General features: G+C 48.6%; 1 protein-coding gene across 1 annotated transcript; it reads left to right on the top strand.

Moving 5' to 3' along the window:
• cimap1d (CIMAP1 family member D) lies at positions 1-24,511 on the top strand. Its single transcript, XM_086006024.1, has 4 exons — positions 1-137; positions 15,304-15,414; positions 21,915-22,028; positions 23,503-24,511. Exons 1-4 carry the CDS (start codon positions 86-88, stop codon positions 23,979-23,981), a joined length of 756 nt encoding a protein of 251 aa, XP_085862150.1. The 5' UTR covers positions 1-85; the 3' UTR covers positions 23,982-24,511.
• Positions 24,512-27,587: the final 3,076 nt, after the last annotated feature.

The following is a 27,587-nucleotide window of genomic DNA, read 5'->3' as shown; positions in this document are numbered from 1 at the left end:
GTTACCAGGATAACATTTCAGTAATCACTCGAACTGCTCAACTCCGGCCTCAGCAATTTCAACACAGAACTTTTTTACCCAGAGGATGGACCATAACACTGGGAAAACGTATCCCATAATTGCAGCTCGTGAGAGAGGTAACCTACTCTGGTAACTTGTCGCATTAAGAATGACCTTATCGTCATTGCGAACCTACATTAACTGCATTAGATTGTAACTAAAATTAAGAAAGTAAGATGCGCTGAATAAATCCAACCATAATTATTCAAAATAAATATGTAACTGCGAGTACTACCGTACAAGACGCTTGAGTGTAAGAAGTTATACAGTGGAATGAAATTATAGTTTATATTTAATGCTAGATGTTTAATTTTGTAAAGCTCTTTCACCCATCTATGTAAAATTGTTTCCACTGGCAGGAGGGTTGATAACCAAAGGGCACAGATTTAAGGTAATTGGCAAAAGAACCAGAGGGGAGATGAGGTGATTTTTTTTACACAGCGAGTTGTTATGATCTGCAATGGACTGCCTGAAAGGGTGGTGGAAGCAGATTCAATAGTAAATTTCAAAAGGAAATTGGATATGGTTGAAAAGGAAACATTTGCAGGGCTATGGGAAAAGAGCAGGGCTGTGGGACCAATTAGAGAGCTCTTTCAAAGAGCCGGCACAGGCATGATGGGCCGAAGGGCCACCTTCTGTGTTCTAGAGTCAGAGTCATAGGCCCCGATTTTCTGTCAGCCGTCGGGCGGCTTTTCAGGCAGCCGGGTGCCGAAAATCGCCGAAAAAGTGGGTCGCGGCCCCCCCCCCCCCCCCCGCCTGATTCCCCGCTCCGTCCGACTTTCAGACCGCCGTTTCTCCGCGACCCGATTCAGTCCCGCCCGCCGCTGGCGGGACTGGCCGTCGGAACACTGATTACCAATGACTACCATGCTTAAGCCGATTTCCAGGGGCCGTTGCGATTTTGTGGGGTTCCCCACGCTAAACACGCCTGCGGGGAACCCCGCTGATGAAACCTGGCATGAAGCTTGCTGGCTTGCTTGATGTCAGCTGCAGGTCATTCAGGAAAGCTGCGATTTAAAGGGACAGCACTTGTATGTTGAAGGACCTTGTTGTTGCAGGCTTGGGGCTACTTCTTCAAGGCTTAGGCACAGCTGTGGAAGGTTGGAGCCTCACACACTTCTCCAATGTGATCTCCTGGGCAGCCCCTCTCGCCACCCTCACTCAGCGCTTCCTCAGCAGAGGCATCTACCGGAAGCATGGGACGCCTTTTCTTCCTTCCCTTCTTGCCATTAGAGGATCTCCAGCAGCAGAGGCGGCAGCAGCAGAACCAGGAACAGCAGGATGAGCACCAGGAGCACCAGGCTGCTGCTCACTCACCTGAAGCTGCACAGGCCAGAAGGGGCCAGCGCTTGGAAGTGGCTTGAGAGCACCTTGCTGCGCTTTAGGTGGCCATGGGGACCCGTATCTGCACTGGCAGTCCTACTCAGAAGGACTTCCATGAAGGTCTGGTTTATCTGTTCAATAGATGGCCAACGCTCCTCAAGAGATGTCATTCTCTTATGAGCACTCACCATGTTTTCCGTACCCTGGCGAGTTATCTCCTCCATGGAGGTTGCCAGCCTTTCCATGGTGATGCGTTCCTGCGCCAATGACTCCACAAAGGCTCTGCTCATGGTCGCTATGGACTCCTCCATTCGCTCCGCACTCGCAGCGACCCTGGAGACAAAACCTGCCAGAGACTCCTGCATCTGTGCATGGAGATCCATCACGTCTTCTCTTGCGGATGGAGCCAGAGGCAGAGGGTCGACATGCAGCGCAGCTGAGCTGGCAGAGTCCTGCGCCCTCCGACGAGGACTCTCCACTGCTGTCCCTGTCTCCAGAATCTGCTGATGCTCACTTGTGAGCTGTGAAACACCAGGTGACAACACTACTCTATGATCCGAAGGTCCCCCCGAAGTGTGAGTGTCTGCGCTGGTGCTGGGTGCGCTTACTTCTGCTGACGCTGCATCTCAGAGGTTGGAGCTTCCTCTGAGGAGTGTGGCTGCACAGCCTCTTCCTCCTCCACAGTGGGGACGGGGGCTCTGGATGGTCCTGTGGGGGAGTAGAGGAAGGAGTTAGAGGTGTGATGCCAAGGTTACATGCACATTCGAGTTGACATCTGCTGACACCTGCATCCATGCAGCCTTGGTCTCAGTGGGAGGCCTCTTCCTGCCTGACCTAGGGAAGAGGACCTCCCTGTGGGCCCTAATGCCTGCAGTGAAGCTTCGGCGAATTTGGAGGCAGCTCGGGGTCTGGCACTGGCCACAGCTGCTGCAGGCTCCTCTGCCATCCTGTATGGTTCGTTTGGAAGCCAACAGAGGAATCAATGCTTGCTGTGGACCTTGAAAGCACCACGAATGATGATGTCATACTGTGGGGCTTCCTGACTGGAAATGGACAATTAGCAAGGCTGCCCACACGCTGGAAATTAATTGGCCACTTGAGGGAAAATTGCGTGCAGCTGGCTGACTTTTTTTGTGTGTCAGAACCCCACATTCGGGGGAATCCGACCATTTCCCACACAAACCACAAAATCGGGCCCATAGAGTTTTACAGCACAGAAAGAGGCCCTTCGGCCCATCGTGCCCACACCGGCCATCAAGCCCTGTCTATTCTAATCCCATTTTTCAGCACTTGGTCCGTAGCCTTGTATGCTATGGCGTTTCAAGTGCTCATCTAAATGCTTCTTGAATGTTGTGAGGGTTCCTGCCTCTACCACCCTTTCAGGCAGTGAGTTCCAGATTCCAACCACCCTCTGGGTGAAAACGTTTTTCCTCAAATCCCCTCTAAACCTCCTGCCCCTTACCTTGAAACTATGCCCCTTGGTTATTGACCCCTCTACTAAGGGGAAAAGTTCCTTTCTATCTACCCTATCTATGCCCCTCATAATTTTGTACACCTCAATCAGGTCCCCCCTCAGCCTTCTCTGCTCTAAGGAAAACAACCCCAGCCTGTCCAGTCTATGTTTCATCCAGATACTGTACACAATATTCACATGTCTATACAATTCAACTTAGTGCCACAATGCAGCCAGTAACTGCAGTGTTCATTCTGTATTGGGCTTTCATTCCGGAAGCAAAAATTCATATTCTGTTTTATAATTGTCACCTCTAGGATACAGGGTAAAATGCATATTTTGAGTAGCATGTCAGTAACATGTCAGTACTGCAACAATTTGCATGTACAGGGCAGAAAACATTGTAGGTTAGAAATTAGGAGTGTGTCATTGCTGAAGTATAAACGTATCCATTTGATCAGTAAATTATGTACTAGATAAGCATATTAATATTAAGATAATTACACTTCATTGATACAGGGAGCCTTAAATGAAGCCCTGTCCTTTCTGTTCATATAGCCAGGGTTATAGTGCCATTTCTATTCAGGTGCATGTAATTATTTATGCATCTTGTACAACTTGCTTGTAGACTATGAAGATCTATTACACCAGTGAATGAACATCTGTTGTACGATGCACAGTTCATATTAAAGGCTTAAATGGGAAGGATAGTTTAAGGGGGTCACTTCTTGTTCAAAGTATTCTTTCATTTTATATTGAAAAAGGGGTACAGGTAGACTATCCTTTATCCGAACTTCCGAAAACCGAAACCCTCTAAAAACCGAAAGTTTTTTCGTTCAGCGTAAGTCGTGCGCACGACATGACCAGAGTGGCGCACGACTTACGCTGAGCAGGGCAGAGGGTCACTGAGTTCCCTCCTGGGTAGGAGATTGCAGGCCGAGCCGGGCAGTGTGAAGGAGGTATACCGCGAGAGTGAACCCAACAATACAGTGGCCCGTCCGATAGCTGCAGCGGCCTGTCCGATATTCTTTTCTCCCCCCCCACCCCCACCCGACCCCCGACCCCCACCCTTTCGGATAAGGGATAGTGTATCCTTTACCCGCACTTCCGAAAAACGAAATCCTCTGAAAACTGAATGTTTTTTCATTCAGCGTAAGTCGTGCGCACGACCCCGACCCCCACCGACCCCCCCGCCGACGCCGACCCCCGCCGACCCGACCCCCGCCGACGCCGACCCATGCCAACCCCGACCCCCCCCCGCCGACGCCGACCCCCCCGCTGATCCCCACCCCCGACAAATTTCCCAGTCTTATAAAATACCTTCTGAAATCCGAAAACCGAAACATGGCTGGTCCCGAGGTTTTCGGATAAAGGATAGTCTACCTGTATAACATTTTTCATTTACATCAAATTTCTCACCAGTATAGAAACACCGTATATCAGGTCTTCTTGCTTGTCGTTGCTCCAGCGAAGTCACTGAAGAGACAGCATTCTGGAATGGTTCCCGAAGTGCTAAACCAAATCAGAATCATCGGCAACAGTTGCCATCCAAAAAAATGGAGCACAGGTTATGATCTGAAATTGTTGAACTCAATGTTGAGCTTCATTGAAACAGTGTAGGAGGCCGAGGACAGAGAGGTCAGAGTGGGAGTGGGATGGAGAATTTCGCTTTTGTGCAAAAGGTAGCCCCTTGGTCGTAAAATGCTTTGGGACATCCTGAGGGTGTGACGAGGCACTGTATAAATTACTCATTGGGTGCACTGCAAAGCTTCATTTCACAGAAAGCTGTTACACAGACGCGTTATTTGACTGAAAATAAAACCTGTCAGACCGCAGATAAGAAATGGAAATCATTACAGTATCTGTTCTTTCATGCAACGTTGTAGTATCTATTGTATTGTTTGCATATTTAACTTCTATATTGGCCCTGATTTTATTCTTTAATAATGGTGAACGCTGATAGCCTCACCGTTATTTTTACTGCAAAAGATCAATTCTCTAAGATATCACAATATGCTGGTGTTCCTCGAAATATAACAAAGTGACTCCTGTTTCAAGGTTTCAACATATTTGAAAATCATTTTGTAATCAATTTAAACCTGACTTATTTGTCTAAATATTTTCTGCGATTGAAATAGAAAAGTAAACCGGGAGTGATGCAGCACCTGTGATGAAATAGTCCATTCATCACTGCCTGTGACTGTGGTCGGTTTCAGTGTCATTTCCCTTCCCCCAGTCCTCATTGTATTGTTTATTGGAATGTGCTGGAATGTGCTGTGTGTGTAGGGCTCCGCCCATACCTGGCCCCTTTTGTAAGCTAGCTCAGTCTGGCCTCAGTCTCCAGAAAGAAGATACCTCTCTCTCTTACGTGTTACTTTCTAAGTTAATAAAAGCCTTGTTTTGTTTCGCTAACATCGAGTCTCGGAATTATTGAGGCACATCAATTTTATTAACTTATTTTTCAACACTATGGATCAACTCCTGAAACCCGAACGTTTGGATTTGGATCAACATGCTCCGGACGCATCAGCACGCTTCGGACACTGGTTTGAGTGTATGGAATTCTTCCTGGACAATTCCGTAGCCGTCAAAGACGCTACGGACGCTGCGAGGATGAGACTCGGAATTCTGCGGAATTGGGTAAGCCACCGGGTTTACCCCCTCATCCAAGACGCCAATACGTACCTGGCCGTCTGCGACATCTTAAAGGCGCATTACCAGCAGCCTACGAATGAGGTGTATGCTAGGCATCTGCTCGCTACTCGCGCACAGCGACCTGGGGAATCGGTGGAGGAGTTCCTAAGCACCCTGAAAATGCTTGGCAAAGACTGCAAGTGCCGAGATGTAAAAGCCGCAGTGTACACTGACGAGCTTGTTCGCGATGCCTTTATCACAGGCCTCAGCTCCACTTACATCCGGCAAAGACTGCTGGAAAAAACGGGGTTGGACCTGAAACAGGCTGCAGACACCGCGCGATCCCTGGATGTGGCCCAGAGAAACTCGGACGCCTACTCTTCAGCCCGCGCCGTCCACGCCGCCACGTGTGCACCGAGGGCGCCGCCATCTTGGAAGGCATCTTCCCCGCCCGGCAGCCCGACACCGGCGGGGCCCCGCTCTCCCCCCAGAAGCCCTACGACAGCCGCAACGCGTCAGGGACCCATCTGCTACTTCTGCGGGCAGCCAAAACACACCAGAAACCTGTGCCCGGCGAAAGGCACCACCTGCTTTAAGTGCGGTAAGAAGGGGCACTTCGGGAAGGTGTGCAGAGGGAACCCCGCCGGAAAACCAACCGCCGGAAAACCCGCCACCGCCGCGTGTGCGCCGTGGGAGCAGCCATCTTGGACGCCATCTTGCCCGACCTCGTGGGGTCCGCCATCTTATGAGCAGACAGCGTGGATGCCATCTTGTATCAATCAGGGCCCTACAGTGGCATCGGTCACAGTGGACCAGACCAGGCCGCACCCGCTATCCAAATCAATGGTGGACATCGAGGTAAACGGGTGCCGGGTTAAATGTTTAATTGACAGTGGAAGCACGGAGAGTTTTATCCACCCTGAACTGGCACAGCAACTCTCCCTAAAGGTGGTCCCTGCTCAGGGTACCATCTCTATGGCTGATAAAACCCAGACATCGACCATTCTGGGTTACTGCACGGTACAATTGGGCATTAACGGAACTGTATACGATAATTTTAAAGTATTAATCATGAAGAACCTATGTGCGAGCGTGATCTTGGGCCTGGATTTCCAGTGCAACCACCAAAGCATCACGCTCAAGTACGGTGGGTCCCAGCCGCCCCTCACAGTGTGCGGTCTGGCTACCCTGAAGGTAAAGCCGCCTTCGCTATTCGCGAACCTTACCCCTAACTGCCGGCCAATAGCGACCAAAAGCAGGAGGTACAGCTGGGAGGACAGGCGGTTTATCGCGACCGAGGTAGACAGGCTCCTGAAAGAGCGCATTATTGAACGCAGCAACAGCCCGTGGCGCACCCAAGTGGTAGTGGTAAGGGGTAGCGAGAAGAAACGGATGGTGATCGACTATAGTCAAACGATCAACAGGTACACCCAACTAGACGCCTACCCGCTACCCCGCATATCAGAAATGGTGAACCAAATCGCCCAATACCGGGTGTTCTCCACCATCGACCTCAAGTCAGCGTACCACCAGCTCCCTATCAGACCAGAGGACCGCCCGTACACCGCCTTCGAGGTGAACGGACGCCTCTACCAATTCCTCAGAGTCCCCTTTGGGGTGACGAATGGGGTCTCGGTTTTTCACAGGGAGATGGACCGCATGGTCGATGACCACCACTTGCAGGCAACCTTCCCCTACCTCGACAACGTCACCATCTGCGGCCACAATCAGCAGGATCACGACTCGAACCTCGAGAGGTTCCTGGAAACCGCACAAAAACTCAACCTCACCTACAACGAGGACAAGTGCGTTTTCAACACCACGCGCCTCTGCATACTAGGCAGCGTGGTGGAGAATGGGGAAATCGGACCAGACCCCGACCGATTGCGCCCCCTACGGGAGCTGCCCCTGCCCAACACTCCCAAAGCCCTGAAAAGGTGCCTGGGGTTATTTTCTTATTATTCCCAATGGGTCCCCAACTACTCCGACAAAGCCCGCCCCCTCTTGAAAGCATCCTCTTTTCCGCTCTCTGCTGAGGCCCACGCCGCCTTCAAAAGCATTAAGCAGGATATTGAGCGGGCCACGCTACAGGCAGTGGACGAGAACACTCCATTTCAAGTGGAAAGTGATGCGTCTGACTTCGCCTTGGCGGCCACCCTCAACCAGGCGGGGCGGCCCGTAGCTTTCTTCTCGAGGACCCTCCAAGGGCCCGAGATCAGACACTCCTCCGTGGAAAAGGAGGCCCAAGCCATCGTGGAGGCAGTGCGCCACTGGCGCCACTACCTAGCCGGCAAACGCTTCACCCTACTTACCGACCAGCGGTCGGTAGCGTTTATGTTCAATAATAAACAGAGGGGGAAGATTAAAAATGATAAGATTCTTAGGTGGCGGATCGAGCTCTCCACCTTCGAGTACAACATCATTTACCGGCCAGGGGCCCTTAACGAATCCCCTGACGCCCTCTCACGAGGGATGTGTGCCAGCGCCACCGGGGATCGGCTACAGACCCTCCACAACGACCTCTGCCACCCAGGGGTCACGCGGCTGTTCCACTTCATAAAGTCCCGTAACTTACCCTACTCGATTGAGGAAGTTCGGTCTCTGACCAGGAACTGCCGCACTTGCGCTGAGTGCAAGCCTCGGTTCTACCGCCCAGATAGAGCCCACTTAATCAAAGCTACACGGCCCTTTGAGCAGCTCAGCTTAGATTTCAAGGGCCCCCTCCCGTCCATCGACCGCAATGTTTACTTCCTGAACATTGTGGACGAATACTCCCGGTTCCCATTCGCCTTCCCCTACCCAGACATGACCAGCGCCATGGTCATTAAATGCCTCAACAGCCTGTTCTGCCTGTTCGGTATGCCGAGCTACATCCATACGGATAGGGGGGCGTCCTTCATGAGTGAAGAGCTACGCCAGTACATGCTGTCCAAGGGGATCGCCACGAGCCGTACCACCAGCTACAACCCCCGGGGTAACAGCCAAGTGGAGCGAGAGAACGGGACAATATGGAAAGCAGTCACTCTAGCTCTAAGGACCAAGGGCCTCCCTATCTCCCGCTGGCAGGAAGTCCTCTCGGATGTGCTCCATTCGATACGGTCGCTATTGTGTACGGCCACTAATGCCACGCCTCATGAACGAATGTTTGTCTTTCCCCGGAAATCCACCTCAGGCGTATCCATGCCGTCATGGCTCTCCACCCCAGGTCCGGTACTCGTGCGAAGGCATGTGAGGGGCCACAAGACGGACCCTCTCGTGGAGCCAGTACACCTACTCCACGCCAACCCCCAATACGCATATGTCCGGCACGCCGACGGAAGGGAGGACACCGTGTCCATAAAAGACGTCACCCCAGCCGGCATCGACAACAACCACGGCAATAGCAGCAACAACGATCACAGCAACTCTTACCCACCCACTACTCTTTCATCACCCCCGGAAGAACATCGACCAACGGCACCCCCACCAACTACCCCTTCAACAACCCTGGCGGCACCCCCGGCGGAGACCCAGGAGACTACCGGGGACACCCAGCCGACACCCGCGGCACCACAACAGCCACGTCGGTCGCAGAGGACTATCAAACCCCCGAACAGACTAAATCTATAGAAGGGGTGAATGTGATGAAATAGTCCATTCATCACTGCCTGTGACTGTGGTCGGTTTCAGTGTCATTTCCCTTCCCCCAGTCCTCATTGTATTGTTTATTGGAATGTGCTGGAATGTGCTGTGTGTGTAGGGCTCCGCCCATACCTGGCCCCTTTTGTAAGCTAGCTCAGTCTGGCCTCAGTCTCCAGAAGGAAGATACCTCTCTCTCTTACGTGTTACTTTCTAAGTTAATAAAAGCCTTGTTTTGTTTCGCTAACATCGAGTCTCGGAATTATTGAGGCACATCAGCACCCATTTTATTCCACTTGTGACGATGTTGTTTATAACTCATTGTTGAGAAGAAATTTGAGCTGCCAGGTTTGTCTGACTTATTCACACTGAGACTTCTCTATGCACATGGCAAGACTCCCCCACAGAAGAAAGTGCACTGGGATGATCAAAACTGGGAATCTCAAACACTGCGTGTAATTTTCCCCACATTTTACGAGACCTGAAATTCATACCGACCGCTTGTAAACCTCAGATGAATACAGAATGAGTCAGAGATCCACACCATTCTTTGTTTAAAAACGTTGCCAGCTGTAAAATGACGGAATGTCTCTTAAGTGATTTGTGTTATTCCATAGCTCATGTGGGGCTCAAAATGAAACCCTTTTTATTTTTATTTTTGTCTTTGTTAGCTCTTCTCCCGCCCCTGTGCACTCAGGTCTCTGGCCAGAACATTCTTCTAAAAATTCACTCTCGGACAACACTCGCAAGGTTGCATTTATTGCCTATCCCTAGTTCACCCGAAAAAGTGGTGGCGTGCCTTCTCCTTGAGTCTTTGCAGTTCATGTGGTGATAGTGCTTCTATGATGGTGTTGGGTAGGAATTCGACAATTTTTGTTCCAGCAACAATAAAGGAATGGTGGTGTTTGTCCAAGCCAGGAGAGCTTTTGGCTTGGAGGTGAACTTAGAGGTGATGGTGTTCCAGTGACAATTGGCCCCAATGCTTACTTGGGCGGGATTTCCAAGCGGGTGGCGTCCGAGCGTGTGGGCAGGTCGGTGACTGCGGGGGGCGGGGGGTCTGATTGTGGGTAGAGCAATCGCTGGTGGGCACTGACCAGGGGGAGGGAAGCAGGGTAGCTTGAGGGACTGGGGAGAAGCAGTCCCACTCCTCCTGGCCCACAAGCAGTGCTGAGAAGTCACTTACCTCTTCCACACAGCAGTCTTCGCTTCCCTTTAGCTGCCGGGTTAAATTTAAAATGGAGATAAAATCTGTGGCAAGCAGCCTCATTATAATATTCAAATACCTCCTGGGAGCGGGTGGGTTGCCCGCCTCCCATCCTGCATCCATTAAAACCGGAAGTAAGCAGGTTTGAGGCAGTTTAGATTCAGATTTGAGATTTTAAATTTTTTTACATCCCACCCGACCCAAACCCACCCGTTTTGGGAGGTTAAAATTCCCCTCATTGTTGCTCTTGAAGATCCCTACTTTCTCCATCGCTGCTGCTTTGTGCCAAGTACACTGTGGTAAAATGTGGATCAGTGGAATCCTTGCTGACTTTACCTCACTCTTTGTTGCAAAGTGCGAATATCATCTAAGAACAGAATTTGACCCTATTTCCTCCAGTATGTAGCACAAAGAAAACAGACTGGATCATTGAGTTACCTCCCAACTGAAAGTTAACAGCTAATAAGCTTGTTCTTTCACATTTCAGCTCAAGCTTCAGAGATTTTGCCCCTCTTCCTTGGATGAAAGCTGGAGATGTGGTCAGAATTATATATTCATCTGCACCTTCTCATCCTACCCCCCAAATCCAACCATTTTACAAACTGACCTGGGGTGCCACACAGGCCACGATCGGCATTACTGTCTCCTTAGATCCACTCCCTTGTCTGCTAGTCTGTCCCGAGGGGTGCAGGATCCAATTGAGATGCACAGACTAACACAACACTCACTGTTCGTGGCAAGAAGGTGCATTCACTCTCTATGGCAAAATCCTATATCTCCCACCACAAAGGTGTGGATTAGATACATAGAAACATAGAAGATAGGAGCAGGAGTAGATCATTCGGTTCCTCGAGCCTGCTCCGCCATTCAATGAGATCATGGCTGATCATCCAAATTCAGTACCCTGTCCCTGCCTTCTCCCCATATCCCTTGATCCCTTTAGCCTTAAGAAATATATCTAACTCCTTCTTGAATATATTTAATGAATTGGCCTCCACTGCCTTCTGTGGTAGAGAATTCCACAGGTTCACCACTCTCTGGGTGAAGAAATTCCTCCTCATCTCTGTCCTAAATGGCTTACCCCTTATCTTTAGACTGTGACCCCTGGTTCTGGACTCCCCCGCCATCGGGAACATCCTTCCTGCATCTAGTCTGTCTAGTCCTGTTAGAATTTTATAAGTTTCAATGAGATCCCCTCTCATTCTTCTAAACTCCAGCGAGTATAAGCCCAATCGACCCAATCTCTCCTCATACGTCATTCCTGCCATCCCAGGTATCAGTCTGGTGAATCTTTGCTGCACTCCCTCCATGGCAAGAACATCCTTCCTCAGATAAGGCGACCAAAACTGCACACAATACTCAAGGTGTGGTCTCACCAAGGCCCTGTACAACTGCAGCAAGACATCCTTGTTCCTGTACTCGAATCCTCTCGCTACGAAGGCCAACATAGTATTTGCCTTCTTAACCGCCTGCTGCACCTGCATGCTTACCTTTAGCGACTGGTGCACAAGGACACCCAGGTCTCGTTGCACTTCCCCTTCTCCCAGTCTATTGCCGTTCAGATAATAATCTGCCTTCCTGTTTTTGCCACCAAAGTGGATAACCTCGCATTTATCCACATTATGCTGCATCTGCCATACATCTGCCCAATCACCCAACCTGTCCAAATCATACTGGAGTTTCTCGGCATCCTCCTTGGGGGAGAGATACCAGTCAGAGAATGTGATGTGTGGCCTCTGCCTAGAACAGGGAAAATATCAAGCAGTCTAGACCGCCTTCCAGGAGACTAATACAACAGGTCCCCTCTCACAAACCCATAATAGAACTCTGCAGATGGAGAAATGTGTTAATGCCCATGCTTGCACGCAGCACCATTGCGCCCCAGATTTAGACAGTGACCCAACCAAAAGACTTTCCCGTAGGGGCTGAGCGAGCCTCTCTGCATCCTATCCAAACTGCTGCCCCCCCAACTTATGTTTGCCTCAAATCTAAATTACAGTACAAATATGCACAACTGAGCTGTCAACATACTCTGTAAGAAAGGTTGAGCAGGCTGGGCCTATACTCATTGGAATTTAGAAGAATGAGAGGTGATCTTATTGAAACCTATAAGATACTGAGGGGGCTCGACAAGGTAGATGCAGAGAGGATGGGGAAGATTTTCCTGGAGCCATCAGGCGGGGTTTCAGGCGTGTGGGGGGGGGGGGGGAAATCCAGATTTTGAGGGTCCCGACACCATCCCGCCCAAAACCCGCCTCCACGTAAGTTTCAGGGGAGGTGGGTACCCGCCCCGCACTGGGACCCGCCAACCTGAGGCGGGAAGGGATTAGTGCCAATTAACTGCCTGTTAACAGGTAGTTTTTAGTCTAATCCCTATTTTGAGGGGTGTCATGTGGGATTCCCGACAGCTCCAAACCACGCCAGGTTAGAGGAGTCGGGCCGTCGGGTTGAAGGACTTGGAGGGGTCGCAATGTCGGTGTTCAGGTGAGTGATGGGTGCATGAGTGCAAAGGTAAGTGTGTTTGGTGTGTCTAAAGTGTGTAAAGAAGTTTAAATTACCTGTACTTACCTTAACAGCCTTTCCTCCTCTAGGTTTCGGGAGTCCATCACTCAGCCGGCACTGAAAGCAAAATGGCTGCGAGCTGTCAAAAGTGACAGCCTTCAGCTTTCATTGCCGGTGACAGATCTAACTGAGTCTGTGTAGAAGGACTCAGGTTAGAAGTCAGACTGTCAGTGTTTGACAGCTTCAAACAGCTGTGAAACACTGATATTTCATCTGCCAAGGCCTCTTGACCGATGAAATTTCAGTCTGTGACGTCACCTGTTGCCGGGTGGCCCTTAATTGGCCTGCTGAGCCCGCTGGGCGGGCTTAACAAGGTCAATCAAGGGAAAATCGCATGGATTGGCTGAACGTCGATGTAGGCAGGACTAAAACCCGAAAGTTGTAGTCCCGACAGCTTTAGGAAAATCGACCCCGATGTTTCCCCTTGTGGGGAAATCTAGAACTCAGGGGCATAGTTTCAGAATAAAGGGTCGCCCTTTTAGAACTGAGATGAAGAGGAATTTCTTCTCTCAGAGAGTCATAAATCTGTGGAATTCTCTGCCCCAGAGAGCCGTGGAGGCTGGGTCATTGAATACATTTAAGGTGGAGATAGACAGAATTTTGTAAAATAAGTGAGTGAAGGGTTATGGGGAGAGGGCGGGGAAGTGGCTTTGAGCCCAAGATCAGCCATGATCTTATTGAATGGCAGAGCAGGCTCAAGGGGCCAACTGGCCTATTCCTGCTCCTATTTCTTATGTTCTTATGTAAATGTTGTGTTGAGAATATACACCACTGCTACATCAGTGTGAAAATTAGTGTATGACTTTTTTCTCAGAGAATTTTAAATTTAGAAATACCTGCGCTGTACTGTAATTGTTAACTGCTTGTCAGTTTCCTCATTTACACTTACAACGTTTGGTCTCTTGGGGAAAAAAAACTGTCACATTCATGAGGGACCTCCTGTAGTGCATCTGTGCAGAATCCAGATTAGATATTTATTCGAAATGTACCTCATGCAGTCAAGTCACGATTTGGCTCAGGCCCACGCTCAGGCATTGAATCCAGTCAGGGCTAATAATTAAAGTAGCTGTGACCATCCAACAAATTAAGAAAAGAAAGAAAGAAAGACTTGCATTTTATATCGTGCCTTTCACGACCACCGGACATCTCAAAGCGCTTTATAGTCAATGAAGTACTTTTTGGAGTGTAGTCACTGTTGTAATGTGGGAAACGCGGCAGCCAATTTGCGCACAGCAAGGTCCCACAAACAGCAATGTGATAATGACCAGATAATCTGTTTTTTCTATGTTGGTTGAGGGATAAATATTGTGCCAGGACACCGGGGGATAACTCCTCTGCTTTGGCTTCAAATGTACGTTGACACACGGTTCATTTATTAAAAGAAGAAACAGAACAAAACTATGCTCCTTTTAGACGAGAGATGAGAAGTAGGCTGAAATGCCAGTCTGAAAAGTCACATGTAGGTCCACTGAAAAAACTTGAACTACTGTGAGATCTGGAGCAAGCGCTCAGCAGGCGGGCGAGCTTGTGGCAGCCATTTTTTTTTCAGTTGACGTCTCTGCTGCTGGTGACATCCTCCACCATGCTGGCATCATCATTGGTTAAACATACAAACATATTCTGAAAGTAGAACGGCATCATTCCACAGGATGAATTTATATTTTCTTAGATGAGGGTGCTTCCATTTTGTCATTTTTTTTCATGACGCAAAACCCTCCGGCCGTATAGGACTAACCATCTTATGGACTGGTATAAAGATGGTTACAGCCATGGAAGGAGTGTTCATGCTGTGGCCTGTCAGACTGCTAGTCAGCCTGCAAATCCTTCCATTGCTTCACACTGTACCCCAAGGGCAAAGTGAGATGATATGAAAACAACAATTAACCACTTGATTTGAAGAGTTTATAAGAACATAAGAAATAGGAGCAGGAGTTGGGCATTCGGCCCCTCGAGCCTGCTTCGCCATTCAATAAGATCATGGCTGATCTTCTACCTCATCGCCACTTTCCTGAACTATCCCCATATCCCTTGATTCCCTTAATATTCAAAAATCTATCGATCTCTGTCTTGAATATACTCAACGACTGAGCCTCCACAGCCCTCTGGGGTAGAGAATTCCAAAGATTCAGCACCCCCTGAGTGAAAAAATTTCTCCTCATCTCAGTCCTAAATGGCCGACCCCTGGCTGTCCACAGATGTATTCTGATTATAATAATGAATTGCATTGAAAAACTCATATTTTCTGTTCTGGCCCCTAACAACCCCAGCACACTATTGCTGAAAGAGAGGTTAGGCAGGATACCTGTTCCTAGGCTTCTATGAGCGCTGCTTTGTATCTGGTCACTAGGAGGTCCTTTGGTGCACTGCAGGCTAATTTGCCAACTCTGAGAAGTATCTTTCCTGTGATCTTCATTTTAAGAAGACTTTTCTTTCTCTGATTTTTGTAAAGGGCCTGGACCGGGAAGATATGGATTACCCCCGGCAATTGGGTTTGTGGGCCATGATTATACCAAACACACCAATCCAGCTTACACTTTTGGGAAAAAACACAGCAGTGCATGTAAGTGATTATAATTCAAATAGTAAAACAACTGTCTGTTTCATCATAGTGTGACAAAACAAAGAATTATAAACATGTTCAGTCAAAAATGTAGTGCAGGAAACTTTGCTATCCGGAGGTTGAATGTCCGGCAACTTCGATCTAGTGGCAGAAATCAGCAGCCGTTTTGGTTAGGTTTTTTTTCTTCTCCTAGCATTCTTTTCACAGGCAGGCTCTAGAAAGCGTCTCTGTATCTTAGCAACAGCTTCAGAGACGCTTCCAAGCCACGGGCCGAGTGCTGACAAGCTGTTGCTGAGCAACAGTCTTTGTTGTCAGATACGGAGATGAAAAGCTCCTATCTGATAACATTGACGCTGGTCTATCCGGAAGTTTTGAGGCAACGGCAGTAGCTCGGTCCCGTGGGTGCCGGATAGCACAAAGTTTCCTGTATTAAGTTATTCATTGCTTTGGAAAAATGACTAATACAGGTATTGCAATGCTACCACCAATAATCTGCCAAATAAAGATAATTAATTATATTTTTTCTTTAAAGATTGTTTGCATATATATTATGTGCCAATGTTACTAGGACAGATTTTCCTCACAAAACTGCAACTGGCAGTTTCTACGAGCACAAAAGGCAGAAGCAGGGCAGTATTCCTACTGCACTACCCGGGCTGCCATTTTATTAATTGGCTGTTTGAGTGACTCCAGGTGAATGTCTTCACCCACCTACAGCCTAACTCCATTATCCAGGCAGCATGTGCAACAGTATCAGATGATGATAGGCTCACCATCAAATATGTCACTTGACATGACCTGGCTGAGGGTACGCGAATGACCAATAAATCTTTTTTTTGGTTGGGGGGGGGTGGGGAATAACACAAGCAGCTGCTTTAAAATATTTGAACATAAACAAGGTTGAAATATTTTTTTTCGTATTTTGAGAGCAAATCACAAAGTTCAACTAAATGTTCTTTCCACTACATTTAAAAATAAACTGTTGCTATATAAATAATAGATTCTGGCCTAGAAATTGGGTTGGTAGCGCCGGCGCTGAGCACCTAAAGAGACCTAGAATTGGGGCGAAGCCCTATGTTGGGGCGGACGCTATGAAGATAGCGACAGCTCAGATATTGACTAGATATTTAGCGCCTGCGCTAAGTGTTTGCGCGCGCCCGCGAGCGCAAGCAGTTCATGACGCCATTTCAGTGTGCAACGCCTTCTAGGATCGCCTGAGTGCATATTGGGTGGCGCCCGGAGCCTTAGCGCCCAGCGCTATTAGTGACAGTTCGAAGGAGGGCTAACAGGCCCTTCTCGGAGTAGGGGGGCGCTATTTAAAGGGGACAGCTTTAGTGCAGAATCTTCTGCCACTTGGCCTGCTCATTGCGATCGTTGCTAGAGAGAGTTGGCGAGCTAATGTGGAGCGGAGTTCTGGGAATTTAGCTTTACAGTACTTGGGTCCTTCAAACCTGTCCGAAGCACTTGCAGCACTACACCTAAAAGCCTTTTGACCAACTGGCATCGGAATGAGAGTTTGTTTGGAGGGCGACGGCCTCATCGCCCAACACTGTGAAGGGGCAGAGAGACGGCGGGAGAGAGGGCCGGGATTGGCCAGAAGGAGGAGGGGCAATGGAGGTCGGCCAATCCGACGGGATGCTGCGAGGGTCTTCAGGCAGCAGGTGACAAGCCTTGACATGTCAGAGGAGCAGTGTTTGGGAAGGCTCCGATTCTGGAGGGACATTGTTACTGATCTGTGCCACCTGTTTGGTCAGGATCTGCAGCCGCGTGAACGCTGCAGAACCTCTCTGTCCGTGATGGCTAAACTGACTGATGGCCTCCATTTTTATGCCAACGGATCCTTTCAGTCAGCCATTGGGGACATTGCGACTGTCGCTCAGGTTGCAGTCCACTGTTGCATCCGGCAAGTTACAGAAGCCCTTTATAGGCGAAGGCGTCAAATCATCACCTTCCCTCGGACCCTGCACAAGCAGGCGGAGGGCGCGCAGGGTGTCGCTTCTATTGCGGACTTCCCCATGGTGCAGGGGTCGACTGACAGCACACACGTGGCTTTGAGGGCGCCATGCCATCATCCTTAGGACTTCCGCAACCGCAAGGGGTTGCACTCCCTCAACATGCAGCTGGTCTGTGACCACCGCCAAATCATCATGGCAGTCACCGCGCATTTCCCAGGGTGCAGCCACGATGCCTTTATCCTGCGGTTGACCTCAGTTTGTAACCTTTTTGAGGGGCTGCCTCGAACACGAGGCTGGCTTACTGGGGACAAGGGCTATCCTCTCTGGCCATGGCTGATGACAACACTCCGTCTGGCCGACACCCCAGCAGAAGAGCTGATCAGCAGCGGCCATCAGGTGACCAGGCACAGTAAACAGCACACTATTGGTGTTGTCAAAAAGCGTTTCCGATGTCTGGAACATTCGGGGGGATCCCTGCAGTACTCGCCGCAGCAAGTGGCACACATCGTCGTCGTCTGCTGCATGCTCCACAACTTGGCGAATCAACGCACCCAGCCAATTCCAGCTGTCCCTCAACGACCAGCAGAGCAGGCGGAGGAGGAGGAGTATGAGGAGGAGGAGGAGGAGGAGGAGGAGGAGGAAGAGCAGGCGGAGGAGGAGGAGGAGGAGTATGAGGAGGAGGAGGAAGAGCAGGCGGAGGAGGAGGAGGAGGAAGATGGAAGGGCTGCTGAAAGTGGAAGGGCCAGACGTCAGAGGCTCATCTGGACTTGTGTCGAGACCCCTGTGGCGGAATGATGAGAGTCTTAACTCATGCGCACTTTGGATGTTTGAGGGCCTCTGAATGCCAGCATCACTGAAAGTAGTCACATGCACCATGCCACATTGAAACTTCTGTTTATTGGCACAAAAGTCTTTCATTACAGCTAAACAACGTAATGTCAACAGAAACCATAACTTTCAAAATAACTGTGAACTGTTCGGCAAAGCCGCAAAACTCAACAAACCTTCTGCAAATATAACAACAGGTGAGGGTGTCCTTGAATTTGGACAAACAAACGTCTCAGCACCTCCCTCTACAACTGGCCCCTTGAGGGAGAACGACTTCTCTTTCACACCCGGCCCCTTCCCTCCCTGCTGCTCCTACGTAATTGGACCCCAGTGGCGGCCTCAAGGATGGGGGACGCCTGCTGACTGTCTGGAAGCGCAGAAGCCCCTGAGGGACGGCCTGGCCGACCTCTGGGCTTGGAGGGTGCGGACGCAGGATGCTTGATGTGACCATGGCTGGAAGCAGTGTGGCCTGCAGGTGGTGGCAGCTGCAATGCAGGCGTCCCAGCGCTGGCATGTGCAGTGGTCTCCTGCCGAGAGAGGACACCTGCACCATGGTCAGACGACACACTGGCTATCTGAGGGGAGCAGCTCGGCTCATCCGCCACAATCGCATGCTCCACTGATTGCTGGCCTTGTATGGGACTGGAAGGGCCCGGGGTGATCCTAACTGATGCAGAGAGGGTGGCTACAGTGAGAGATCGCGTTGCGTCAATCTGGCTGTGGAGGAGCCCAGCAAGTGACTGTGTGGCAACAGTGAGGACCTGTGTGCCAGGTGCCAGTGCTTCGGAGAAGGCCTGGACAGTTCTTCCCATTGCTTCGGACAAGCCAGGTGCCGACCGCGCCACTGCCTCGGACAAGCCCTGCACAGACCTTTCCAGGGATTGTCCGAAGCCCTGAACAGTCCTTTCCATAGCCAACTCAAAGCCGTGGACAGTCCTTTCCATTGTTGGGCCGAAACCCTGGATAGTCCTGTCCATTGTTGCCCCGAAGCCCTGGATAGACCTGTCCATTGTTGCCCCGAACACCTGCAGAGTCCTGTCCATTGTTGCCCCAAAGCCCTGGAGAGTCCTCTCCATTGTTGCCCCGAAGTCCAACATACTCTTAGCCAATGAATCTATTGACTCAGGCATCTTCTCGACTGCAGCCATCAGCTCCGTGTGTCTGACCCGGGCCTGTTTGCTCATCTCAGCCAGGCGACGCACCTCATCTGCATTCTGTGCAGCAGTCATCACGACCTGCCTTGCCCTCCGGGGAGACGGTGGCCAAACTTGCCTATCCCCCGTGCGTTGTTGCATGCCGCTTGGTCCGGCAACTGGTTCATCCTCAGAGCCCCCCCCCCTCCCCTCCAGGGGACTACTATCCCCAGTCTGTAGATGTGTCAGCTCCCCGGATTCCGCAACGGCTGGTCCAGATTCCTCCTGGTCCTCGCCTCCGGTGGCACTGGCACTGGCAGCTTCAGCGCGTTGAGCCCGAGTTGGTGCTGCTTCATCTGAAAGTGGGAGGTGGAAGAGTGGCTTTAGCAAAAGGACAGGTTTGCTGAAAGGCATGCCAGATTGCGGCAAGGCTCTGACATGGCTGCACACTGAGGATGCATGCTGGCGGGGGGACCAAGTGGAAGGCAACAGGTGAAAAAGGTGAGAGTCTTGCCCTCGCTGTCGGTAATGGGGTCTGCAGATGCAGTGGTCACAGGACCAGACAGACGTCCTCCAAGTATCTGGTGCACTCTCTCCTCCAGATCCGTCAGAGTGACCACTTGTGGAGGTCCGCCACCGGTTCGACGCTGCTCCTTCCGGATGATCGCCAGCTTGGACTGCAGGGGAATGAAGGGGAAGTTCTGTAACATGATACCTTGAGAGATCATCGCATGCCCCCCATGGTGCAAGAGCCCTTACATGATGCCTTGAGAGATCATTGCATGCCCCCCATGGTGCAAGAGCCCTTACATGAGGCCTTGAGATATCTGTCCATGTGTGTGCCCAGAAAGGGCCATGGGTGCATGCTGACAGATGGCCATTGGGGCATCATTGCAACAGGGTGCCCGAAGTCAGCTGCAGATGGAGGGAATCAGAAGTTTGCTAAACCATCACTCACCCTAACGATCCGTGTGAGGCCGTTGAATTTCTTCCTGCACTGAACAGGGGTCCTAGTCGCCATGCTGCTGGAGTTGACCCTCACAGCAACCTCCCTCCAAGATCGTCGGTAAGCCTTCTGATTCGGCCTCTTGCCATTATCCGGATACAGGACCTCTCGACGGCGTTCAACTGCAGCCACCAAGTGGTCCAGAGCCTCAGTGCTGAAGCGCTCTGCTCTCTGTCTAACCTTCTCCATGTTGAACAAGTTTGTACCGCCAGACAAGGGCGAGCGCCGAATCTGAGGCCTACAGGGCATTGGGTGTTGAAGCTCAAGCTGACTGACCCACCCCTTTAAGAGCCGGCCGGCGCCTGGAGGTCTCGTGGTTTCCCGTAATTGAGATCACCTGCGCTGCGCCCGTCCGCATCGATATTGAGTAGCGCCTGAACTTTTGCGCCTTAAGAGCACCGTGCAACGGCTGAATTAGCGCCTCAATCCCCTTTGGGGGGCGATGCAACCCAATATCTCGCCAGGCAGCGATAACTTTCGTCTGGCTATAAACTTAGCGCTCCGCCAGTTCTAACGCCTCAAGCGAGGCTATACCCAATTTCTAGGCCTCTGTACCTACCTTTTAAACTTTGAAATAATCTTTTGAAAAACATATACATGTGACTCTGTAAATTATTGTATACGTCTAAATGCTTAATGCGTGCCTGTAATTACTTTTTCCATTATTTTAAAGGAGGTTTAACCCATTTTGGACAAATTAATGTGTTATTAAAAATACGTTAAGTGATTGTACGCTAATTCTCAACACGATAATTCCTGGGCTATACTTCTGTAAAAGCTTACTGTGTCTGCGGCAGAGTTTCCTAGTTTCTTCCCTTTCTGTGGAGCCATATAATATTAATGCAGCTATTTGAAGGTAATAGCATTGCCAGTGACAATATTAGTTCAATCTACAAACATATCCTGCAAGCCGTAACAAATGTAGAATATGTAAAAGGAAATGGGAGCGTGACCAAGTTAAAAAAAAAATTTAAATTAATTATTCGTTCAGGATGTGGGCATTGCTGGCAAGCCCAGCATTTATTGCCCATCCCTAGTTGCCCTTGAGAAGCTGGTGGTGAGCCGCCTTCCTGAACCGCTGCAGTCCGTGTGGTGAAGGTACTCCCACAGTGCTGTTAGGGAGGGAGTTCCAGGATTTTGACCCAGCGACGATGAACGAATGGTGATATACTTCTAAGTCAGAATGGTGTGTGGCTTGGAGGGGAACTTGGAGGTGGTGGTGTTCCCATGCGCCTGCTGCCCTTGTCCTTCTAGGTGGAAGAGGTCGCGGGTTTGGGAAGTGCTGCCGAAGAAGCCTTGGCGAGTTGCTGCAGTGCATCTTGTAGATGGTACACACTGCAGCCACGGTGCGCCGGTGGTGGAGGGAGTGAATGTTTAAGGTGGTGGATGGGGTGACAATCAAGCGGGCTGCTTTGTCCTGGGTGGTGTCGAGCTTCTTGAGTGTTGTTGGAGCTGCACTCATCCAGGCAAGTGGAGAGTATTCCATCACACTCCTTACTTGTGCCTTGTAGATGGTGGAAAGGCTTATGTAATCTGACAAAAAAAAACTTAAAGTAGTTCTCTTCTTTCTCTTGTCAGTGTATTACAACAACTGCAGCCCAGGACCTCAGTATTATGTTGATCCAAAGATCACACGATTCGGCAGAAATGGAACACCGGCCTACTCCATATTGGGCAGAGTAAAAACCTCTGGTGAGAAAAAGCTGTCATTAAATATAGTTTAAATCCGGAGAAAGTTTCAAACAAAGACTCCACTAAAGTGTCCTCATTATTTGGTTTTAAGGAGCTTTTATTTATTTTAATACCCTGGAGCGCTGGCTAAGTTAAAGTAAAACAGAAAATGAAGTACAAAATGTTAGAAAAAAAACATACAAACCACATTGGAGTTCTGTACTTGGATAAAACACATTTCTGGGGCAGTATTGCTGATGGTATTAATTGTGGAGTCAGGAGGAGCATCAATACCCTCCCCCTGGCCCCACGAAAATCGCATAAAAGACTTTTTATGAAATTATTTTGAGTGGCCTGTAGCGGTCCCTTTGACCGTTGGTTAGGCCATCCAATGCCAAGTATCAATGGATGCCCCGTGCATGGCACTTGCTCTGCCCATTGGTACCTCAATATTGCACGTCATTAGGTCCCTGATTTGAATGGGCTAATGAGGCTTCCAGCCCATTTCTGGCAGAGCATCTGGACCACCCATTTCAGGACCCCCAGAGTGGTGGGGAATCTTGACATTGGTAGAAACGGGGTAGTAAGTGATGTGCTGCTATTCTCATTGTGCTACCATCCTATTCCCACCCAATGGGAGGATGAAAAGCTGACCCAATGTTACTCTCTTCACTTCACTGCCAATGGTTCTCTGATGGCTTAGTGGGTAAATGCACGGCGCCCGGTGTGGTACTAAGCCCCAGGGTTGATTCCCTAATCTGATCCTGGTCTGTGCTAAGTTAGCTCTGCTGACTAATTTCCATGGGGGTTCTCCTGGTCTCCAGGCATAACTGGAAGAGTGGCAGAAAAGCATGTAAATAGCTGTTTGTGCTGTTTCTGCCAACCATTGGCCAAAGTTATAGTGGACAATCAGGAAACTTCAATGGAAATTCTACCCCATCTCATCAGGAGCAGCAACTTGGGTGATATAATCAGCTAGTCTAGGCAAGTGAAAAATACACCTAGGATGTGCTCCTGATTGTTCCTTGTGTGTGAAGTAGTAAAAGTATTCGCAGGCTGATTAGTAGTCTGAACGGCTCCCACAGCCCATACTGTAGGGAGAGTCCACCCAGACCCACTGGGTGCGAGTATCCCTCTGTGTGAGAACCCAGAATTCAGAGCTGGAGCTCTGATCTCTACATGTCAGGACTGTCTGGAGCGGGGTTCGAGCCCTGTACCTTCTGAGTCAGAGGCAGGAATGCTACCATTACGCCAAAAGCTGTGAGTGTTGAGTGAAGTCAAGTGCCCAGCCCCCATCCATGGTCTAAGTTCATGCATGAAGAATGGTCACTTGATTAAGGTACCACAGCAGTGAGAGCACCTGTGGAGCCTTCTCCTAACAAGAGTCAAGGGAGAAAATAACTGTAAGAAAAATATTTCAATCTAAAATGGAGTACTTGCTTTTATAGTGTTCCGACTTGTTCCCTGGTTAATACTAACTTTTTGGATTATTTAGATATTTCACGGACACTGGGAACACCTGGGCCAGGTGCTTACAATCCGGAGAGTGCACCTCTTCTCAATGAACACAGATCACCAGCATATTCCATGGGATCCCGAACTAGATATCGCAAGTTGGATGCAGTTCCCGCTCCTAATAGCTACACGCTTCCATCCCTAATGGGACCCAAGGTTCCTACCAAGCCTTCCAGTGCTAGTTTCTCAGTTACTGGGAGGACGAAAAGAGATGATCTGTCCAAAACCCCAGGGCCTGGCAGGTACAATCGCACCGACCCCAATGTTTACCTGCAGAAACTACCAGCCTACTCAATGCTGGGTCGATATGATTTGCCCACCTATTATACTCAGAAGCCAGGACCTGGAGCACACAGCCCTGAAAAAGTGACCATCAATAAGCCAAGTGTCCCAGCTTTCTCTCTGGGAATGAGGCATTCAGAGTTTGTCACTCCGCTTATCATTCATATTTCAGATTGAAGTCAATCTTAGTAACTAATACCTAGAATTGTGATCAATAGCAGCTTAACTCTGCCTTGAAATCTTTGTGTCTCTTAAAATATGAATTCTGTAACTTACAAAGCTAATATCTAACTTATATATTATATTAGTATATATTTATTGATTCCTTTTAATATTTAACCAGGGTATTGCATGTCAGTCTTCTCATTTATAGTAGTAACCTGGAGTCAGTACATTGTACCATTTAATCAATGCATTTCCATTCAATGATCAGGGCAACAATTAATCTCTACGGTTTGAAAAATACACCACAGTATACAGACCAGAAAGTCGTGTATGTAATACCTTAGATGGTAAGTGCTTACATATCTGTCTCAATCGTTACAAGATTGTTTCTGAAGAAGTTAAAATTACTCTTTTCTCTACCAGGAGATGTATAACTGGTTAAGAAACAACTGGTATTTTCTTCCTTACATCATTTAAATATTTGTAACTCTTCAGAGCAATGCTTACTCACGGTATTTTTTTCCTTTATAAAATGATTCTGAATGTTACTTCATGTATTTATTTTTAAATTCATTTTCCTTCCCACCATTGCACCCTGCAGGTGGCAAATCATGCTAAAGGACAACCTGACCAGCAGTCGTGCCCATTTAGTACTTCCCCAATACCCATTCTTCACACACAAGTCCCAGTGGACTACTTTCTATGGAGTCCATCGCAGCCAAACGCAGCCAAACTTCCAACAGGATCATCAAACAAAATCAGAAGTGGGAACATTAGTCAATTTTTTCCCCATTGCAGGCTGGTTACTTAAATTGGCTAACTCACTTAACCAAAGAGGCAATAGAGGAACTTTTCCACCTATGCATTACATCTGCCCGCACCGCTCTCTCTGTGATTAGGAAGGTGACAACTGCACTCAACTTTTATGGCACAGACTCATTACAGGGGATCTGTGTACTATCAGCTGGGATGCAGTACCAGCATGTATGAAGCAGACACATACCCCTATCCTACATATTAGCCTACTTTAAATGTTATTGACTCTTAACTCCAGACTTTCAAATAAAGTGACACTGAAGTTGAGGCCTTCCTTATGGGAATGGATTAGCAAAAGTCAGAAATTGAACGTGGAACCTTCCTTGAGATCTGAGCCGTCAGTACCATACCATGTAGTGCATTTATTCTCTGAACCATCAGAAGAGCTTCTATTGTTTGGATTAGTGCAAATATGAAAGGTACAGTTAAGGCTAATATCAATGTTAAGATCAAAATCATTCACCAACTATTTTGGAACACTAGTCTCACAGGGTTATTAGATTGCCATTAATAAATTGTGTGAATTGACATTAGATATTTATTTCCTTATTGCTCCCTGGTTCTGCTCCTTCTTTATTTCTTCCTGTACTCATTGATACAGATGTCATATGAGTCCATATTTTGTTCTACAATACAGCAACATTGGGCTGACTACTTACTATTCTAAATCTTGCAACCCATTCTACGTCCTTTTGCTTCAAATAGTGCATAAGCATATAACTTCCCGTGAAGGACAGTTTGTAGTCTGGTAGGTGAAAACTATAAAAAGGGGGCACAAAACTGGTTAAAGTCAGAAGTGACAACCAATTGCTTTACTTAGCTTACGGTCTCTATTCCAGAACTGAACCCATCTACTCAGCGTCTGGAGCCAGTAGTAAATTAGATGGATGCATATGGTGCTAGCTTTTATTTGAAACAGGTTACTAGAATCTATCTAAAAACATTCTTAGAGTGCATGATGCCTACCAACCAGACAATGATTGTTGGGTACCAATAAACTACTAGCTGGTAAAGTTACCATATTTACACCAGTTAATCAATACAGTGATTCCAATAAACATCAAACAATAGGGGGTACTTTAGTAGCTTTAATTCAGTGTCACTTTATTTGAAAGTCTGGAGTTAAGAGTCAATAACATTTAAAGTAGGCTAATATGTAGGATAGGGGTACGTGTCTGCTCCATACATGCTGGTACTGCATCCCAGCTGATATTACACAGATCCCCTGTAATGAGTCTATGCCATAAAAGTTGAGTGCAGTTGTCACCTTCATAATCACAGAGAGAGCAGTGTGGGCAGATGTAATGCATAGGTGGAAAAGTTCCTCTATTGCCTCTTTGATTAAGTGCACTCTTCTGATACACATCTACTCACCAAGGTTCTCCTATGACCTGTATTGCCTGCTGCTCCTCCTCAATACAAGGGTATGCCCACCAGGAATGCAATAACTGCTCCTGAAAAGTCTCACTGTGGGTGGCGGGGATGAAAATCTTCTGGTGGTCTCACTCTGACAGAAACAGTAAGAAGCTTAAGTCCAGGTGTATGTAAGTAGAATGCCACAATAATTGTTCCAAAAAGTTGTTCCCAGTTTCACAAATTGCTACTGAAACTCACCACACTATTCTGGTTCACAAAGTAGGAGTTAAGAAAAGTTTCTCACAGTGATTGGAAGTGAGTGGCAGTGTCCCATAGGGTTCTGCTCTGGGACCACTTCTGTTCACTGGATATAGGGAGAGAGGGAGTGGTGTCCAGATTTGCAGACGATACTAAAGTAGGAGGCATTGTAAATAATTCTGAGGACCAAATGAAGTTGCAAGGAGCTGATAGCATAGAATTACATTGAATATACAGCACAGAAACAGGCCATTCGGCCCAACCAGTCCATGCTAGAGTTTTTCTCCACTCGAAGGGGGAATAGTTGGATACTGCAGAAGAGCCAGGGGATTTGGGGCTGGTAAGTTGGGTTTCGGGTTCACAAAACATTAAGTGGATAAGGTCATACCTAGAATGCTGTGTTTTATGGAAAGAGGCATAGAATATAAAAGTTGAGATGTAATAGTGAATCTGTATAAGTTAGTAGCACTCTCGCCTCTGAGCCAGAAAGTTGTGGGTTCAAGACCCACTCCAGAGAATTGAACACAAAAAATTTAGGCTGACACTCCAGAGCAGTGCTGAGGGAGTGCTGCACTGTTGGAGGTGCTGTCTTTCGGATGAGACGCCAAACCAAGGCCCCATCTGTTCTCTCAGGTGGATGTAAAAGTTCCCATGGCATTATTTCGAAGAAGATATCGCCGGTATCCTAGCCAATATTTATCCCTCAATCAACATCACTACAAAATACAGATTACCTGGGCATTGTCACATTGTTGTTTGTGGAAGCTTGCTGCACTTCAAAAGTACTTCATTGGCTGTAAAGCGCTTTGGGACATCCTGAGGTCATGAAAGGCGCTACAGGTAGACTAACTTTTATCTGAAAACCTTGGGACCAGCTGTGTTTCGGTTTTCGGAATTTTTCGGATTTCAGAAGGTTTTCATCTCCGTATCTGATAACAAACACTGCTGCTTAGCAACAGCTTGTAAACACTCGGGCCCTGCCTTGGAAGCGTCTCTGAAGCTGTTGCTAAGCTACAGAGACTCTTTCCACAGCCTGACTGTTTGAAAAAATGCTAGGGGAAGGAAAAAAATGCTAGGGGAAGGAAAAAAAACCTAACAAAACGGCTGCTGATTTCTGCCGTTAGATCGAGGTTTCCGACTCCCCCTGCTCCGTATCTGAATTCCTTGACTTAGCGGGGGTCTGGGGCT

This window comes from Somniosus microcephalus, chromosome 13 (genome assembly GCF_052327205.1).
Source record: "Somniosus microcephalus isolate GS21.2 chromosome 13, FLI_Smic_1.0, whole genome shotgun sequence".
In the NCBI taxonomy this organism is placed as follows: Eukaryota; Metazoa; Chordata; class Chondrichthyes; order Squaliformes; family Somniosidae; genus Somniosus; species Somniosus microcephalus.
Note: the sequence above shows the minus strand (reverse complement) of the source record. Positions and strands in the feature narration are given on the sequence as shown.

Excerpts from the sequence above, each read along its gene's own strand:
- cimap1d (XM_086006024.1), top strand. The coding sequence starts at position 86 with ATGGACCATAACACTGGGAAAACGTATCCCATAATTGCAGCTCGTGAG. Across the intron at positions 15,415-21,914 it reads GAAAAAACACAGCAGTGCAT|TGTATTACAACAACTGCAGC; the intron begins GTAAGTGATTAT and ends TTCTCTTGTCAG. Across the intron at positions 22,029-23,502 it reads GGGCAGAGTAAAAACCTCTG|ATATTTCACGGACACTGGGA; the intron begins GTGAGAAAAAGC and ends TGGATTATTTAG.